The 17,546-nt window shown below is 46.3% G+C and overlaps 3 protein-coding genes across 3 annotated transcripts; all 3 read left to right on the forward strand.

Moving 5' to 3' along the window:
* The first annotated feature begins 795 nt into the window (after positions 1 to 795).
* On the forward strand, positions 796 to 2,787 carry LOC120288788. The gene has a single exon (XM_039302942.1). It carries the CDS (start codon positions 796 to 798, stop codon positions 2,785 to 2,787), a length of 1,992 nt encoding a protein of 663 aa, XP_039158876.1.
* Positions 2,788 to 9,095: 6,308 nt separating this feature from the next.
* Positions 9,096 to 9,864, forward strand: LOC104422455 (copper transporter 1). Its single transcript, XM_010034778.3, has one exon. The coding sequence runs from the start codon at positions 9,286 to 9,288 to the stop codon at positions 9,703 to 9,705; it is 420 nt and encodes a 139-aa protein (XP_010033080.2). The 5' UTR covers positions 9,096 to 9,285; the 3' UTR covers positions 9,706 to 9,864.
* A 3,077-nt stretch (positions 9,865 to 12,941) lies between these two features.
* Positions 12,942 to 13,903, forward strand: LOC104422456 (copper transporter 6). Its single transcript, XM_010034779.3, has one exon. The coding sequence runs from the start codon at positions 13,197 to 13,199 to the stop codon at positions 13,674 to 13,676; it is 480 nt and encodes a 159-aa protein (XP_010033081.1). The 5' UTR covers positions 12,942 to 13,196; the 3' UTR covers positions 13,677 to 13,903.
* The last annotated feature ends 3,643 nt before the right edge of the window (positions 13,904 to 17,546 follow it).

The raw sequence follows: 17,546 nt of genomic DNA on the forward strand, positions 1-17,546 counted from the left end.
CCACCTTATGGTGTTAGATGCTCAAACGATTGTCTCGTAGAATACTATTCCAAACGTTGAGTTGGATCAGCAATGTCAATGACATAGGCAAGTGTCACGGCCCGAAAGTTAGCATGTCCAAGAGGTTTCCATGGCACGGGCGTGACACGTGACGACCCTCGACCTATGTTCCCGAGATGTACAGTATTCTCCTAGGGGCGGGTGATACCGTATTTGTACGCATACGATATAAATGCGAGTAGTTTGGTAGTTGGCCATAAATGCATATAGCTGGTAGTTGGCTATGAATGCAAGTGGTTGGTAGATGGGAGGTGCAATCTCCACCGTTAGATCTAAGGGAGATCTACGGGTAGGGTTTGCCTTATACTTGTATATAAAGGGGTGTCCTCCCTCATTGTAAGTCATTCACAACCTATATGAAAATCCAGAGCTTCTCTCTCATCAAGTGTTTATCTCTCTAGAAGTTCGTTGTGAGTCGAGTGTGAGAAAGGCTGCTTAGGGGTGAAACCTTAAGGCCGCACGGGTGAATCGAGAGTTGATCGAGAGTTGATCGATCGGCCCGTGACAAGTGGTATCGAGCTGATTTGCGATCCAAGCGCAAGTGCAATGGCTGATCCACGATCTGATGAGGCAATGGCTGATCCACGATCTGATGAGGCGCTAGTCCTGGGTGATGACTGCGCTAGTCCTGGGTGATGACTGCGCTGATCGTGGGCGAAATGCCGAGAAGAGCGGCGTCAAGGGGAAGAAGAACCGTGGTGGTTCAAAGGAGCCTATGGGGATCTTGCACAATGGATGGCGAAGCTAGAGTTGTTCGTCTCCGATGTCCAAGGATCGGTCGACGACCGACCTGCACTTGTGGACGGAGTTGACGCCGGAAGGGAGGAGCTGTTTGCGAAAGTGCAAGAGCTCAAGACCGGCATGGGAGAACTCCGCCACGAGTTGCTGGGGACCCTACAGGAGGAACTAGCCCAACGGTACGAACCCTTTGAGGCTGCAATGGCGGCCATGCGTGCGGAGATTGCTGAGCTTACGAGTAAGCTCGCCGAGGCACAAGCTACACGCGTGAACGGTGTCATCACGGTGCAAGGTCCACGGGTGGACACGCCGAAGCCAAAGGAATTTCGGGGCTCGCGGGTGGCCAAGGACGTGGACAACTTTCTGTGGTACATGGAGCGATACTTTCAGGCCATGGGAATCAACGACGACCAAACACGGGTAAACACTGCATCTATGTACTTAGCGGATAGTGCTTTGTTGTGGTGGCGTCGTCGGTCGGATGATAGGTGCGGGAATCCTATCGCGACTTGGGTAGGCTTCGTCGAAGAGTTCCGACGGAACTACTTTCCCACTTATGCGGAGGAGGAAGCTCGTGACGAGCTGAAGCGTCTCGAGCAAAAGGGTGGTGTGCGCGACTACATCAAGCGGTTCTCGGAGTTGCTACTCCAAATCCCTTCGATGAATGAAGTCGAAGCGTTTCACCAGTTCATGGGCGGTCTCAAGCCATGGACAAAGCAAGAGCTAAATCGATACAACGTGGGAGATCTCACTACGACCATGACCGTAGCCAAATTGCTCGTGGAGTACAAGGCGTCGCCTTCCACATCTCGACCGGACACCCGTCCAAGGGACAAAGGCACTGGTGGGGGAGATCGGGGTAGATTCAACAATCGCCCGACTGGAGCTAGACCACCGAATGGTCCTCATCCTCACCGGGCTAATGCGGGGCCAAATGGAGGTGGTCAAAGGAAGGTACGCTCGTATAGCTGTTTCTTTTGCGAAGGTCCACACATGGCGCGGGATTGCCCGAACAAAGCCAAGTTGGCCGCTCTTTGTAAAGAGGACGAGCCTAGGGAGGAAGCGCGGTTGGGATCGCTGCGACTCCTTAGCACGATCAAGGCCAAGAAGGCGAAGGAGCCTAAGGGCTTGATGTTCGCGGACGTGAAGATCGGAGTGACCACGATGAGTGCACTTGTGGACACGGGAGCATCCGACATCTTCATCTCAGAGGAGGCCGCGAAGAAGCTTAACCTACGGGTTGAGAAGGGAGCCAGTTGGCTCAAGACCGTGAACTCGAAGGAAGTCCCTGCGATCGGGGTTGCAAGGGACGTGGAGCTACAACTCGGGTCATGGACGGGCAAAGAAACTCTAGAGGTAATTCCACTTGACGACTACGATATTGTCATTGGAATTAAGTTCCTAGATAGAATCCATGCTGTTGTAGTTCCCTTTGCGGAATGTATATGCGTGTTGGATAAGGGTAGCCAATGCGTGATTCTGGTCCATCGTGAGTTGGAGCGGGATCGAAAGATGATCTCGGCCATCCGACTCACCAAAGGAGCAAGGAAGGGTGAGGTGACCTTCCTGGCGGCCTTGAAGATTGAGGACGACGAGGGTGAAGGGAAGGAAGTCCCGACGGAAGCAACCCAAGTCCTCGACTCATTCAAGGACGTCATGCCTTCGGAGCTGCCGAAGAAGCTGCCACCCAAGAGGGAGGTGGATCACCGGATCGAGCTTGTGCCTGACGCTCGACCGCCTGCCATGGCGCCTTACCGTATGGCGCCACCCGAGTTAGAAGAACTAAGGAAGCAACTCAAGGAGCTGCTCGATGCGGGCTATATTAGGCCGTCAAAGGCCCCGTTCGGTGCGCCGGTCCTGTTCCAAAAGAAGCACGATGGGTCACTCCGGATGTGCATCGACTACCGGGCGCTGAACAAGCTGACCGTGAAGAACAAGTACCCGATCCCGCTCATTGCGGATCTCTTTGATCAACTTGGGGGAGCTTAGTGGTTCACCAAGCTAGATCTTCGATCGGGATACTACCAAGTTCGGATCGCTGAAGGGGACGAGCCGAAGACAGCCTGCGTGACGCGGTATGGGTCCTATGAGTTCCTGGTGATGCCGTTCGGCTTGACCAACGCTCCGGCCACTTTCGCACAATGATGAACAAGGTACTCCACCCTTTCCTAGATAGGTTTGTAGTGGTTTATCTAGACGACATTGTGATTTATAGTCGAACGTTGGGAGAGCATGTCGAACATCTACGGCAAGTCTTCCAAGTCTTGCGCGAGAACAAGCTGTTCGTCAAGCGCGAGAAGTGTGCCTTTGCACAAAAAGAAGTTCCGTTCTTGGGGCACATTGTCGGGGGTGGACGTGTGCGGATGGACAAGGCGAAGATTCAATCGATCGTCGAATGGGAGCCGCCAACGAAGGTACCTGCGTTGAGGTCGTTCTTGGGCCTCACCAATTACTATCGACGGTTCGTGCGGAGCTACTCGAGCATCACCGTGCCACTCACGGACCTGCTAAAAAAAGAGAGGGCGTGGGAGTGGACGGATCGATGCCAAAGAGCCTTCGACCGATTGAAGACCGCCATGACCGAGGAACCGGTGTTGGCATTGCCCGACCACACCAAGCCGTATGAGGTGGAGACCGACGCATCGGACTATGCCATAGGAGGCGTCCTCATGCAAGATGGCCATCCGGTGGCATTCGAGTCTCGAAAGCTGAACGATACCGAGCGACGATATACCGTTCAAGAAAAGGAGATGACTGCGGTGGTCCATTGCCTCCAGACGTGGAGACACTATCTCCTGGGGTCTAAGTTCGTCGTGAAGACAGACAACGTGGCCACAAGTTACTTCCAGACCAAAGAAGTTGAGTCCGAAGCAAGCTCGATGGCAGGATTTTCCGGCGAGTTCGACTACGTATTTGGAGTACAAGCCGGGGAAGGCCAACTCCGTGGCAGACGCACTGAGTCAAAGGACAGAACTGATGAGCCACATGGTGAGTCGACCGAGCTGCCCTTGGGTCGACCGCATCAAAGAAGGGCTAGAGCATGATCCAAGAGCCCGAGCTCTCATCGGGTACGCCAAAAAAGGTAAGACCCGGCAGTTTTGGTGTGAGGACGAGCTCCTCTACACCAAGGGAAGGCGGTTGTACGTGCCCTTCCATGGGAAGCTGAGGAAGGAAATCTTGCGCGAGTGCCACGACTCGAAGTGGGCGGGTCATCCCGGGATCTACCGCACGTTGGCCCTCGTCGAAGATCGGTACTATTGGCCACAAATGCGCGACGACGTGGAGGCGTATGTGAAGACTTGTGCAGTTTTGCCAACAAGACAAGCTAGAGCAACGGTCGTCGCGGAGCTTGCTTGGAGCCACTTCCCGTACCAACTCGTCCATGGGAAAGCATTTCCATGGACTTCATCGTCAACCTACCGAAGTCCGAAGGGTGCCGGACTCTAATGGTGGTGGTTGACCGGTTCTCGAAGTATGCAACCTTTGTGCCTGCAACAAAGGATTGCCCGGCCGAAGAAGCGGCCAAGTTGTTCATGAAGCATGTGGTGAAGTACTGGGGAGTGCCAAGAACGATCGTGAGCGATCGGGATCCCCGCTTCACAAGACGTTTCTGGTCCGAGTTGTTCAAGCTGCTGGGGTCGGAGCTGAACATGTCAACGAGTCTGCATCCCCAAACCGACGGTCAGACAGAGCGGGTCAATGCACTCTTGGAGATCTACCCCCGGCACTACGTGAGCACGACGCAAGTGAATTGGGCGAAGTTGATCGACGTAGCCCAGTTCTCCTACAACTTGCGGCGGAGCGAGTCGACCGGCCGAGTCCGTTCGAGGTTGCAACGGGCAGCAACCGAACACCCCGAGCACTATTGCTTCGGGTTACCGGGGAGTAGCCCGCCCGCGTAAAGTTCGCCAAGAACATGCAAGAAGAGGCGGACTTGGCCCGGGCGTGTCTACACAAAGCCTCCAAACGCATGAAGAAATGGGCGGACAAGAAGCGACGGCACGTGGAGTTCCAAGGTGGAGATCAAGTGTTGGCCAAGCTGCACGTGGTTCTTCGATACAAGGACGTGCACAAAGGGTTGATCCGTCGCTACGAGGGGCCATTTCGAGTGCTACAACGGGTTGGAAAGGTCGCATACAAACTGGAGCTACCACCAAAGCTCAAGGTGCATCCGGTGTTCCACGTAAGTATGCTTAAACCTTTTCAAATTGATGAGGAAGACCCGGATCGAGGGAAGTCACAACGAGCGTCGCTCGGGGCAAAGACCTCGTACGATCGAGAAGTCGAGAGCATCTTGGCGGATCGAGTCATACGGAAGAGGTATTGTGCGGCCAAGCGCGAATATTTGATCCGGTGGAAAGGTCTTCCGGAGAGCGAAGCCAGTTGGGAGCCCGAGGAGAGTCTTTGGCAGTTCAAGAAAGAGATAGAAGATTTCCATGCCGAAGACGCGACGAGGGCGTCGCTGATTAGGTGGGGAGAATGTCACGGCCCGAAAGTTAGCATGTCCAAGAGGTTTCCATGGCACGGGCGTGACACGTGACGACCCTCGACCTATGTTCCCGAGATGTACAGTATTCTCCTAGGGGCGGGTGATACCGTATTTGTACGCATACGATATAAATGCGAGTAGCTGATAGTTGGCCATAAATGCATATAGCTGGTAGTTGGCTATGAATGCAAGTGGTTGGTAGATGGGGAGGTGCAATCTCCACCGTTAGATCTAAGGGAGATTTATGGGTAGGGTTTGCCTTATACTTGTATATAAAGGGGTGTCCTCCCTCATTGTAAGTCATTCACAACCTATATGAAAATCCAGAGCTTCTCTCTCATCAAGTGTTTATCTCTCTAGAAGTTCGTTGTGAGTCGAGTGTGAGAAAGGCTGCTTAGGGGTGAAACCTTAAGGCCGCACGGGTGAATCGAGAGTTGATCGAGAGTTGATCGATCGGCCCGTGACACAAGGATCATGCCTTTTCCGTTTCCGCATTAAGTTTCCTCTCTCCTTAATCACTAATAATAAAAATTAGAGTCAACGATGTGGGTGTATGATCCTGATCGCATTTGTTTCTTGAAAAGGAGTAAAGTCAAACAATATTAAATAGCAAAATCTCATAATATACCATGACCTTTTCTTTTGTGAGCTATGGACGCAAGCCCTAATTGATTTAATGTTATGCTATCTAGGGTTTTGCATTTCCATTGTCTTGTGTCCTGAATGATGATCTATGAACTCGGGCCCGATGAAGACGTGGTTTTGAGATAATGGGAAGAAATCAAGAAGATATTCATCAAAATGGCTTAGGGGAGTTTAGTGAAAGGATCCCCTGTGTAATGTTAATTAGGAATACTTGGTTTCAAAAGTTGAAATTTGATTATTGATGAAAATGATGGGATAATTACCAAAAAAAAAACCCCAAACTTATTGTGTAGGTATTAATTTGGTCATAAACTTTTTTTGGGCCAATTTAGTCTTAAATATTTTGACAATTTGCTAATACAATCCTTTCTGGTAATTTTGGCAAGAAGTTACTGACCTAAACGCCGGTCATCTTACATGGCACAATTGGAGCTAATGCAAACAATCTTTGCAAATTTCTCAAATTTTTCTTGAAAAATTTTCCCTTTTTTTTTTAAAAAAAAAGGCAAAATTGTCTATGTCAACTCTGGTCGTGTCATCTATCATGTAAGATGGCCTACGTCTATGTCAACAATTTCTTGTTAAAATCAGCCGAAATGAATCACGGAAAAGATTGTGAATAAATTGATCAATTTAAAAAAATTATAATCAAATTCACATCCACACGCTAGGTTTATAATTTTTGGAGTAATTTTTTCTTATTGTATACGAGAAAACGTAATTGTCAATCCAACCGACGATAAGATGAGAGAAGCAATTAGGATATGGTTTGGTCGACTTGGACGAAGATCTTATTGTTTGGCCTATTGAGGAGATGTGATCCAGGGATTGATGAAGACTCGTGCTATAGATAGAAGGGGCAGGACAAGACCTAAAAGAGTAAGAAAGGAGACGACAACAAAATAAATGTAAATTGAGAGATTATGTAGGATCTCGTGCGAAATTTGACCCAATCCCGAAATATGATTTATCCGGCCCGGCACCATGCGTCGCACCGCGTCGCTCGAGCTCCATACTTTTCTTGATTTTCAAATGTTTTTTGAAACTTTTTTAACAGCAAGAAATTGATCTCATCACCGTCGTTTCGCGATGAACTCATTCTTTTCATGGACAACATTAGTATCTTGCTAAAATAGATATTCCCTTTTCTCTTGATTGTATGAAACCTTACAAGAAAATGTTGTTTGCATTGTATTTCTATGCTTAATTCGTGTCGGAATTGACGAACGTCTTTATTCAACCAGTTGCATTGTAAAAGCTTAAAAGATTCTCTGAAGACATCGAACAAGGATAGTAGGAGGAACAAAGCCAATCCCCCTCTCAAGAACTTAAAAATGCAAATGGCTTAAACTTATTGAATAGATATCAAATTAGTTCTAAAATTTTTAATTTTATCAATTTTTAATTCTAAGCTATTATTCGGTACTTGCTTAATCAAAAGGATAAAAAATAAAAAGAGAGATCAGTTTTTAAGTGTTAGAGGAGAACTTGGTCAATGTTCCACATTTTGTCCAATTACAAAACCTCTGAAATCACCATTTGTCACGGCAGGTGTCACGGCCGGCGCTTGAGATCAAAAACTATGTGGCAATTTAGGCTTCCTTTAATTCGTCGAATCGCCTAAGCTTAGGCCCTGTTTGGTAACCATCCAAACAGGCCAAATTCCCGATTCTTTGTTCCCGGAATCGCTCGCCTAGAATCGTGTTTGGTAAAATTTTTGTTCTCGAAAACAAATTTGTTCCGGGGAACACATTGGGAATAGAATCAAGAACTAAAAAAAGTTGATTCTTGTTCCGGAACGAATTTGAGAATCAAAATCAATAAATTTTCTTCTTCCCTTCACCATCTCGCGACCGCCGTCCACCACCGCCCGCCACCGTCCGCCACCGCCATCCACCGCCGCCGCCGGCCGCCGCCGCCGCCGCCATCCACCGCCACCGCCGCCCGCCGGTCCGGCGAGCTCGCCGAGGCTCGCCGGAGGCTCACGGACCAATGTGAGGTCCGGGCGAGCTCGCCGGAGGCAAGCCCGACCATCGGCGAGCTCGCCGAGGCTTGCCCAGCCCACCGGCGAGGCTCGGCCTCCCAGATCCGGCGAGGCCGAGCCTCGCCGGGCCTAGCGGCCTCGCCGGGGCGGGCGAGGCCTCGGAGGCCGGGCGAGGCCCGCCTCACCGGGACTAGGCGGGGGCTAGGCGAGCCTCGGACGCCCAGCCCCACCGGTGGCCGGCGAGGCTCGCCTAGCCACCGGCGGGCTCGCCTGGGCCCCGCCGGTGGCTGGCGGGCCTCGCCCAACCCCGACGAGGTCGGCGGCCACCGGCGAGGCCGAGCCTCGGCGGGGCTAGGCGAGCCTCGCCCGGCTGGGCGAGGCTCGGCCGACGAGGGCCGGCTCGGCGAGGGCGGCGACGCTCCGTGAGGTCGCCGGCCGAAGAAGAAGAAGAAGATGAGAAAAAGAAAAGAAAAAGAAAAAGAAAAAAATTAAGAAATTAAAAAAACAAAACAAAACAAAGGAAAAAAAGTAAAAAAATTATTTAAAAATTAAAAGAAATTGATTTGGAACAATTAATGAACACGGTACCAAACGCAATTCTATTCCAGAATCGAGAAATTTTTACGATTACCAAACGGCTTAAAATGCTTAGAATCGTTTCCGGAACAGAATAAAAAAAAAAATCGGCCGATTAGAATCAACTCCCGAGAACGAGAATCGTTACCAAACGCGCCCTTAGTCTTTTTTCCAAGGATCAAACACTCGCCTACTAACTCGCCCAAATCATAGAAAGAGAAATTATTTAGAGGGAGAAGTTTTGGGAGAAAATGTACTTCCATTTCACGAATGTTGGACGATACAAATGAGATGAAGAATACTCTTATTTATACATATGGAGATCCACTCTTTTCAACTGGCTTCTATCATATTTACTACCATTTACCCTATTAAATATAAGACGGTGACACAAGGCTACCTTGCACCAACACGCCTCTCTGCTTAGAATGGGATTAATTAACTGTGGATTTGATGGAGAAATCAATCTATGAAGCCAAGTCAACTGACAATCCACTTCTTCGTGCGAATGGATCCAACTCGCCCGACCCAACTGGTGGTACGTGTGGCTAAGCTTTGTGTAGTACATGATTCGCATTCTGCTTCAATGTACGACCCCTCAAAACCTCATTTTCAACTGGTCTCTCTCAACACGCCTTTGTTGCTGTGTGGAGTTTGCCTTCGCAGTACACACCTGTGGAAAAAATACATCAGCCTTGTGCCAAATGCCATGCCCTAATACAACACCTCAAACCACGCATCACCGTATATACAGAGAGGCCAAAACCGAGAGAGAGAGAGAGAGAGAGAGGCGATGGACGGGATGAGCAACATGGAGCAAAAGAGCTACACCCACATGACATTCTTCTGGGGGAGAAACTCCGAGATCCTCTTCGCCGGGTGGCCCGGCACGCGGACTGGCATGTACGTGCTGGCCTTGGTCTTCGTCTTCGCGCTCGCGCTCCTCGTTGAATGGATCTCTCACTGTAGGCTCATCGGAGAAGGCTTGAAGTCGAACCGTGTCGTCGCCGGTGTCCTGCGGACCATCATGCATGCCATGCGCGTCGGGCTTGCTTATCTGCTGATGCTGGCCGTGATGTCCTTCAACGTAGGCGTGCTCATCGTCGCCATTCTCGGGCACGGCGTGGGCTTCTTCTTCTTCGGAAGTAGGGCTTTTCAGAAGACGCCGCCTCCGGGAAAAGCATCCACCGATCTTCCCACGACGAACCTTTGATTTAACTTTGATGTTGGAACAAGTAGTCTCATGTACTATACTGTTTTTTAAAGTTTCTGTGCTTGTGATTTTTCTCTTTTTGGGGGCTTGAATTTCTTGATTTTATAGTTTCTGTGTTTTCCTCAGGAAGTTTAAGTGCATATCTCTGATCTGGTATTAGATGGTTGTAACGACTCTACCAAAACTAAGTGCAACGAGTGAAGACGCAGCACAGTGTGTATAGACCACCATTGATGCTCCGCGTCAAAACTAAATGACGTGGCATCTTTTCGATCACGGCCCGGCAGCGCCCGGGCCCAATCCCAGCCCGAGGGCAGTTTCAGATCGGCCTGAATAAGCACACAAAATTATGACGCCGGGCACGACCATGTCGGACCCGAGCCGGAACCTGCCCAGCAATATTTTAGATCCGCCCCCTGCCGCCTGCCGGCCAGCCCATCGGTTTATCTCTAATATGTACCCTTATCATATTTATAAGCACAGAAAATGTTCGTGAAATTTCCAAATTCGGAATTGGCCGGGGATTTTGTATCCTCTTTTCTTGTTCCTATTCATCTCCTTCTTCCTAAAAGATGAAGAAAGTATCGATTCCTCCGCGGTCTGCAGGCTCTCGATACTCGGCTGCAATGGAGGGAAAGGCCTTGAGAATTATTCACCTGGCTCTCCATAGTCTTTTTCCAGATGGGTTGATCATGATCATGAAAATGAAACTTTTTTACCTTCCGATTTGATTGCTTGTATCAGGTTTTTTTTTTTCCCTTTCCAGAGAATAAGATTCTCAGCCGTTTCAGGCAGCTATGGATTGATATGAGAAGATAGAACGATGCTGATAACGACCCAAGACAAAGTAGTCTTTGTTGTGCTTGGACGATGACACTTGGAATGTTCAACACTGATGGATGAGTAAGGTAGGGAAAGGTGTCAAAAAAATCTAAAACTTATCACATTGGTATCATTTAATCATAACCTTTTTAATCAGACCAATTTAGTTTTAAACATTTTTTCACATTCATACTAATTGAGTCCATCTAGCTAATTTAGGCTGGAAATTACGGACGTCAGTGCTAATCATCCTACATGGGATGATTGATTTTGACGTTGACATTTTTTAATATTTTTTTGAATTTCTTTCTTTCTTTTTATCCATAGAAGAAAAGGAAAGAAAAAATAGGAAAATATTAAAATATTGAAAACAAATGTCCACGTTAGCACCAGCCCCAATCATGTCACATAAAACGGCTGACATTTATGTTAGTAATTTCTAACATAAATTAGTTGAATGAGCTCAATTGATATCATTGTAAAAAAGCTCAAGATTGAATTGGTCCAATTGAATAAATTCGGGACTGAATTGGTATCAATGCGATAAATTAAATTTTTTTATACTTTTCCTAGCGAGATCGACAAGGGAATACTTGAATTTTGGATTGACCCCACATTGGCATCGGCCGGCTTATGGTATTAGATGCTCAAACGCTTGTCTCGTAGAATACTATTCCAGACGTTGAGTTGGATCAGCAATGTCAATGGCACAGGCAAGGATCATGCCTTTTCCGTTTCTGCATTAAGTTTCCTCTCTCCTTAATCACTAATAATAAATCAGCTAATTAGAGTCAACGATGTGGGTGTATGATCCTGATCGCATTTGTTTCTTGAAAAGGAGTAAAGTCAAACAATATTAAATAGCAATATTCTTTTATATACCATGACCTTTTCTTTTGTGAGCTATGGACGCAAGCCCTAATTGATTTAATGTTATGCTATCTAGGGTTTTGCATTTCCATTGTCTTGTGTCCTGATGATGTATGAACTCGGGCCCGACGAAGACGTGGTTTTGAGATAATGGGAAGAAATCAAGAAGATATTCATCAAAATGGCTTAGGGGAGTTTGGTGAAAGGATCCCCTGTGTAATGTTAATTAGGAATATTGAGGAGATGTGATCAAGGGATTGATGAAGACTCGTGCTATAGATAGAAGGGGCAGGATAAGACCTAAAAGAGTAAGAAAGGAGACGGCAACAAAATAAATGTAAATTGAGAGCTTATGTAGGATCTCGTGCGCAATTTGACCCAATCCCCAAATATGATTTAGCCGGCCCGGCACCATGCGTCGCACCGCATCGCTCGAGCTCCATACTTTTCTTGATTTTCAAATGATTTTTGAAACTTTTTAACAGCAAGAAATTGATCTCATCACCCTCGTTTTGCTATGAACTCATTCTTTTCATGGACAACATTAGTATCTTGCTAATATAGATATTCCCTTTTCTCTTGATTGTATGAAACCTTACAAGAAAATGTTGTTTGCATTGTATTTCTATGCTTGATTCGTGTCGGAATTGACCAACGTCTTTATTCAACCAGCTGCATTGTAAAAGCTTAAAAGATTCTTTGAAGACATCGAACAAGGCCAGTAGGAGGAACAACGCCAATCCCCCTCTCAAGAACTTAAAAATATAAATGTTTTAAACTTATTGAATAAATGTCGATTTAGTTCTAAATTTTTTTAATTTTATCAATTTTTAATTCTAAGCTATTGCACAAAATTTCAATGTTCAATTTTCGTTGGAAATTACTGACACAGCAATTTAGTCATATTCAATTCACATAGTGTGATATTGTTACACTTGGGCTTTGGCATTTTACGCCCTTTTCTTACCCCTAAAAAAGTTATATAAATATATCAGCCATTCTAGGTATACACAAAAGTTTACATCAATTGTGTACAAAATAAGTTCTAATTTTTCATTAGATGGAATCAATAAAAATACTCTTCTTCATCTCTTTCTCGGAGGGAAGAAAAATCCTAGAGATAATTGAATTGAGTGAGAAATTAAGTGTTTATTGGAATGTGGTAGATTTTATATTTAAATCTTCGCATCCCACATCCAATATAACCTTGAAAGCCACACCAAATCACTCTATTAATCAAGCCCTAAATGATATAGGTGGATAAGAATCTACAAAAATTGGAGTCGCAATTTTGGTATATCGTGTTATATAAAACAAAAACAAAATTAGGGTAAGAAGTTGGCTTAGAAAGTCTCGTGATCGATTCTACTTAAGTGTACAAACGTGACCCAAATTAATTACACACTAATCGATAATTTATCACATTACTAGAAATTGTTCATCTGAGTACTAATTGCGAATAAAAAGGTTCCAACTTTTCGAGAGATACTTTTCTTTTTAAGGGTATTTATCCTATCCGGCTACAGCGTAAAATTATTACGAACGCGCGTGACAAGATTTGTACCGCAATTCCACCGTTGCGTGGTCGGGAAATGCGGTTTGAAACTTTCAAAGTGTTCTTGCCGTTTTGAGCAGAAAAACGTACTGCACGAGGAATTGAGGACCGGGTCTGCCCATCTTTTGTACGATCGCATCACCCTTTATAAAACACGAAAGCCTCCCTCAAGTACCCAGATTTCCGATCCCGAGCTCAGAACCCTCGTCCGCTTCCCCCGTCCTCAGCGCCTCGAGCTCCGACCATGGACGGCATGGACCACGACCACATGCCCGGCATGGACGGGGCGATGGCGCCGCCGCAACACCACGAGGGGATGATGATGCACATGACCTTCTTCTGGGGTACGCGCTCCGAGATCCTCTTCTCCGGCTGGCCCGGCGACCGGGCCGGCATGTACGCCCTCGCCCTCGTCTTCGTCTTCGCCCTCTGCTTCCTAGTCGAGTGGATCTCCCACAGCCGCATCCTCCCGCCCGCCAAGCCCGGCGCCGTCGGGGCCGGCGTCCTCCGGTCGCTGCTGCACGCGGTGCGCGTGGGGCTCGCGTACCTGGCGATGCTCGCGCTCATGTCCTTCAACGGCGGGGTGTTCCTCGCGGCGGTGGCCGGGCACGCGGTGGGGTTCCTGGCGTTCGCGAGCGGGGCGTTCGGGAAGCCGGAGGAGGCGGCGGCCGGAGGGCCGTACGCGGGGAAGGCCAGCGCGGACCTGCCGCCGATGAGCTGCTGATTCCCGGCAGGTGCGAGGTGGGTGTGGCTGAGATTTTAGATGTGAAATAGATTGTTAGTTGGTGATAACGAGTTGTGGTGTTGTCGTGGCGAGTTAAAACGTAACAGAATGAAGATATGTGTGGTTATGTAAAAATCATGGAATGGTATGATTTACATATTTTACTGAAGCCGGAGACAGATTGAAATAAAGGTCCGTGGCTCGTTTCGAGCAGCTTTTTTGCTTTTTCCTGCTGTCTTGTTTCATGTTAAGTTGCCTCATGTCCGACTGCTATACTCTGCTGGAATTTCATACGGTCCTTTATTTCAAAGAGCTTTCTTTTGTAAATCCGCAATCATCACAAATTTGTCGCCAGACGCAATTGAAATGGTAGTATATGGAAAAGGAGGATCTGATCTGTAAGATTTAGAAACGGATTCGAATTGAATTTTTCAATCATCACGGGTCGTCTTCCTTCCATCGACATGTATGTGGGATTATCTAATGACGAGGATTAGCTGCACGGTGAAACAAGGCACCTGGGTTGCCCCACTGATACATGGCGCCATGGCAGGCTCGACCCCGAGCGGAACGAAAATATTAATGTCGACTGGAGAAAGTGGAAAGAGCTGGTGGTGTATAACCCCCATAGGGCTCGTGCGAAAGGACGTGTTCTGCTTGAGCGAGACACTGTCACGCGATGATGGCTAAGGAAAGCGCAAGCGTGTTTTGCTCTTTCGAGGAGATGGTGGTGCTGGACCGCTGGTGGAGGCTTCTCTGGACACTGACGTGAGTCGTGACCTTGATCTCCATGGCTTCCAACGACCGCAACAGGAGGATCCAAAGTCCGCTGCCAAAAGCAAGGAGAGAGAGAGAGATGCGGAGTGTGTGGACGAGAGTGGACGAGAGTGGACGGCATGTTACGGCACAGGCGGCTTCCCTTACCTCCGACGTGGAATCCATGGGAGGCTTCTTTACTCCGGATGTGAAAATTTTTCGGAGGACCCCGCCTTTGTTCGTGGACCCTTCTTGGCAGGCCGGATTTCGGTATCTCAAACAGGAGTTTTGAATCCCGTTTGAGTTTCATTTAAAATCTAAAATCTATACTCGTCGAAACAATCTCTAATGACTGTTATTTATTATAATTTATTAATCATGCTTATATTTCAATGCACAAAAATTATGAAATTTTGACAAAGTGAAAGTATTAGTCATGAATATCACTAGAAAAAGAAACTTAAACTAGTAATTGTAAATTACATACTCATCATTAAATATCATGGAATGTTGTAGGATTACGCACAAATTTTTAAAAATATATATATATATATATATAAAGACTTGTTCAAGTTTTGGGTATCCTATTTTGTGTATCGTAGAATCATGAACTGTATTGATTCCCACCAATCTAATTCTTAGGTTTTTAATTCTATGTCATGCTCACCTCTATGAACTACCTGCTCATTAATTGTTCGGCCGTAGAGCGGAGAGACTACCAGAATTTTTGCTTTTCACCAAAGACTAAATATTAACTTGTATAGTTCTTTTTAGTTGTTTTTATATTTTTGTCAAATATGTTGTTTCTCACTTGAAAAAAAGGTCCTCAGGTTTTATGATTGACTTCTCTCCAGCCCAATAAGGCTCATTTGGTTCGATTTTTGAAAAAATGCAAATACTTTTGAATTAAAGAGGTTTTCTGAAATATAAATAGCATTTGGTAAAGTGTAATTTTAAAATGTATTATTATTTTGAGTGCAGCCGTCCGACAACCAAATTTGGCCACCAAACGATCTCATCTTAAGTTGCCCACCTCAAGCAAGGCTACCTGAGGTGGCATGACCTCAAGCCTCACTTGAGTCACATAACCCAAGCGTTGCTCGCCTCTCTATGACCCAAGTGATGCTTGGATCATGTGATTCGGGTCAACGATCGCCTAAGTTACACGACCCAGGTGTCGATTGAGGTTAGGCAACAATCGCCACCTAAATTAAAACTTCTATGACATATTTATCTAAAGTTAATTTTTGTCTCACTTTTCATCTTAAGTTGGCCACCAAACGATCTCATCTTAAGTTGCCCACCTCAAGCAAGGCTACCTGAGGTGGCATGACCTCAAGCCTCACTTGAGTCACATAACTCAAGCGTTGCTCGCCTCTCTATGACCCAAGTGATGCTTGGATCATGTGATTCAGGTCAACGATCGCCTAGGTTACACGACCCAGGTGTCGATTGAGGTTAGGCAACGATCGCCACCTAAATTAAAACTTCTATGACATATTTATCTAAAGTTAATTTTTGTCTCACTTTTCATACCAAAAAAACATTCTCCCAAAAAATCCAAAATCACTAATTTCCATCTTGTAAAAGAAAACCAAACAGTACCTTGATTTGAATTTACCCTTAGTGCAAATGTGTCAACACACAATGCCAGACAATTGCTAAAAGGATCTGATGTGGAGAATCAGTAAAAATTCCATGTGTGCCAAGACGTATGTATTTTAATGGATTTTTTAAATATCAAATCAAAGATACGGTGGCATTTGAAATTTTTTATAAGATGAAACTTAGTATTGAATCATCACATTGTGGAATTTACTAGTTTGAGATTTTTTGGAAAATAAAACAGCTTGAGATTGATGTGCCGTAGAAATACTATTTTAGAGTTTTTTTGAGAAAATTAATTTGGGGAAAATGTGTGGAGAGTACCGGTTCGGAATTTTATTTTATTTTAAATGGCGTTTTCCACTTATATAAAAGCGTCGTTTTTGGTTTCTTTACGCGTTTTTCGGTTTTCCATTATATGGCGATTTTGTAATTATATACGGGACAGACACATTATTGTCGTATCGTCAAAGCGGGAGGCCGTGGTAATGACTTCGTTTGGAAAGTGACATGATTGCGGGCCCCGCTCACCTTGCGTGGTCCAAGTCTCTCTGCAGTCAAAAAGGCGATAAAATTGTACGACAAGTCCACCATCGGGCCATAACCAATAACCATCTCAAAGATTTTACGTAGCTTGTCAGTAAAATATTAATTACTCACGGTCGAAAGTCGAACATAATTTGATTTTACCATCATATTTATTTATTATAAAGTCCGTTGTTTCCCACTCGGAGCAATGGATTTTCCACTATAAATTCACCTTTTAGCTATGCGAAAGAAAGTAGTTGCAGTCACTGGCCAGAAAAGATCTTCATCTCTTCGAGCACCAACGACTCTGAGCGTCAGAAAACTCCTCGATCCCCCGTTCATTTCTGCGCCTTGTCAAAAGGGCAAAAAGCAACGCGAAAGTTCTCCAATGACTCGTCCCGGAAGTTGGATCTCGACCCGAAGAGCACGAAAGGCGTCGTCTCTCGCAAAAGGACAGAAAGCAGAAGACTCGCGCGAGTCTTCGTCGTCGTCTCCACGAGACGCCAACGTGGCTCTAATAATGTACCGTGCCAGACTTTTGAAGTCAAGGTCAACAAAGCCATGGCACCCGGAAGGAAACGAGAGGTCTGCCGTGGATCCTTGCGAGGCGTTGGTGGATGAATCGTGTACTTTTACCGTTCCATGATTCCATCAGTTCGGCGTCGCTTTAAAGTCGAACGAAGCTTCACCGAAGTAAATCTTTTCTCGATGCCGGAACTCCATCGATCCGTGCCGAAAGATGCAGATCATTTTCCGTGCTGTCGAATTTCGATCAGGTAAATGTTTGATTTATTTAATCGTCCCTTGAAATTGTTATTACATCCCCAAGTTCAGGGGTCAAATATGGAAGACTAGCCAAGTCAAGATGACTGAATATCCTGTTCTGTAAAACAACAAAAGACTATTGTAGAATTTAAAAGGCGATGCGATATATTCTACTTACGCCCGTGAATGTGACCGGGATATATAAATATTAATCCA

Source organism: Eucalyptus grandis, chromosome 10 (assembly GCF_016545825.1).
Source record: "Eucalyptus grandis isolate ANBG69807.140 chromosome 10, ASM1654582v1, whole genome shotgun sequence".
NCBI lineage: Eukaryota > Viridiplantae > Streptophyta > Magnoliopsida > Myrtales > Myrtaceae > Eucalyptus > Eucalyptus grandis.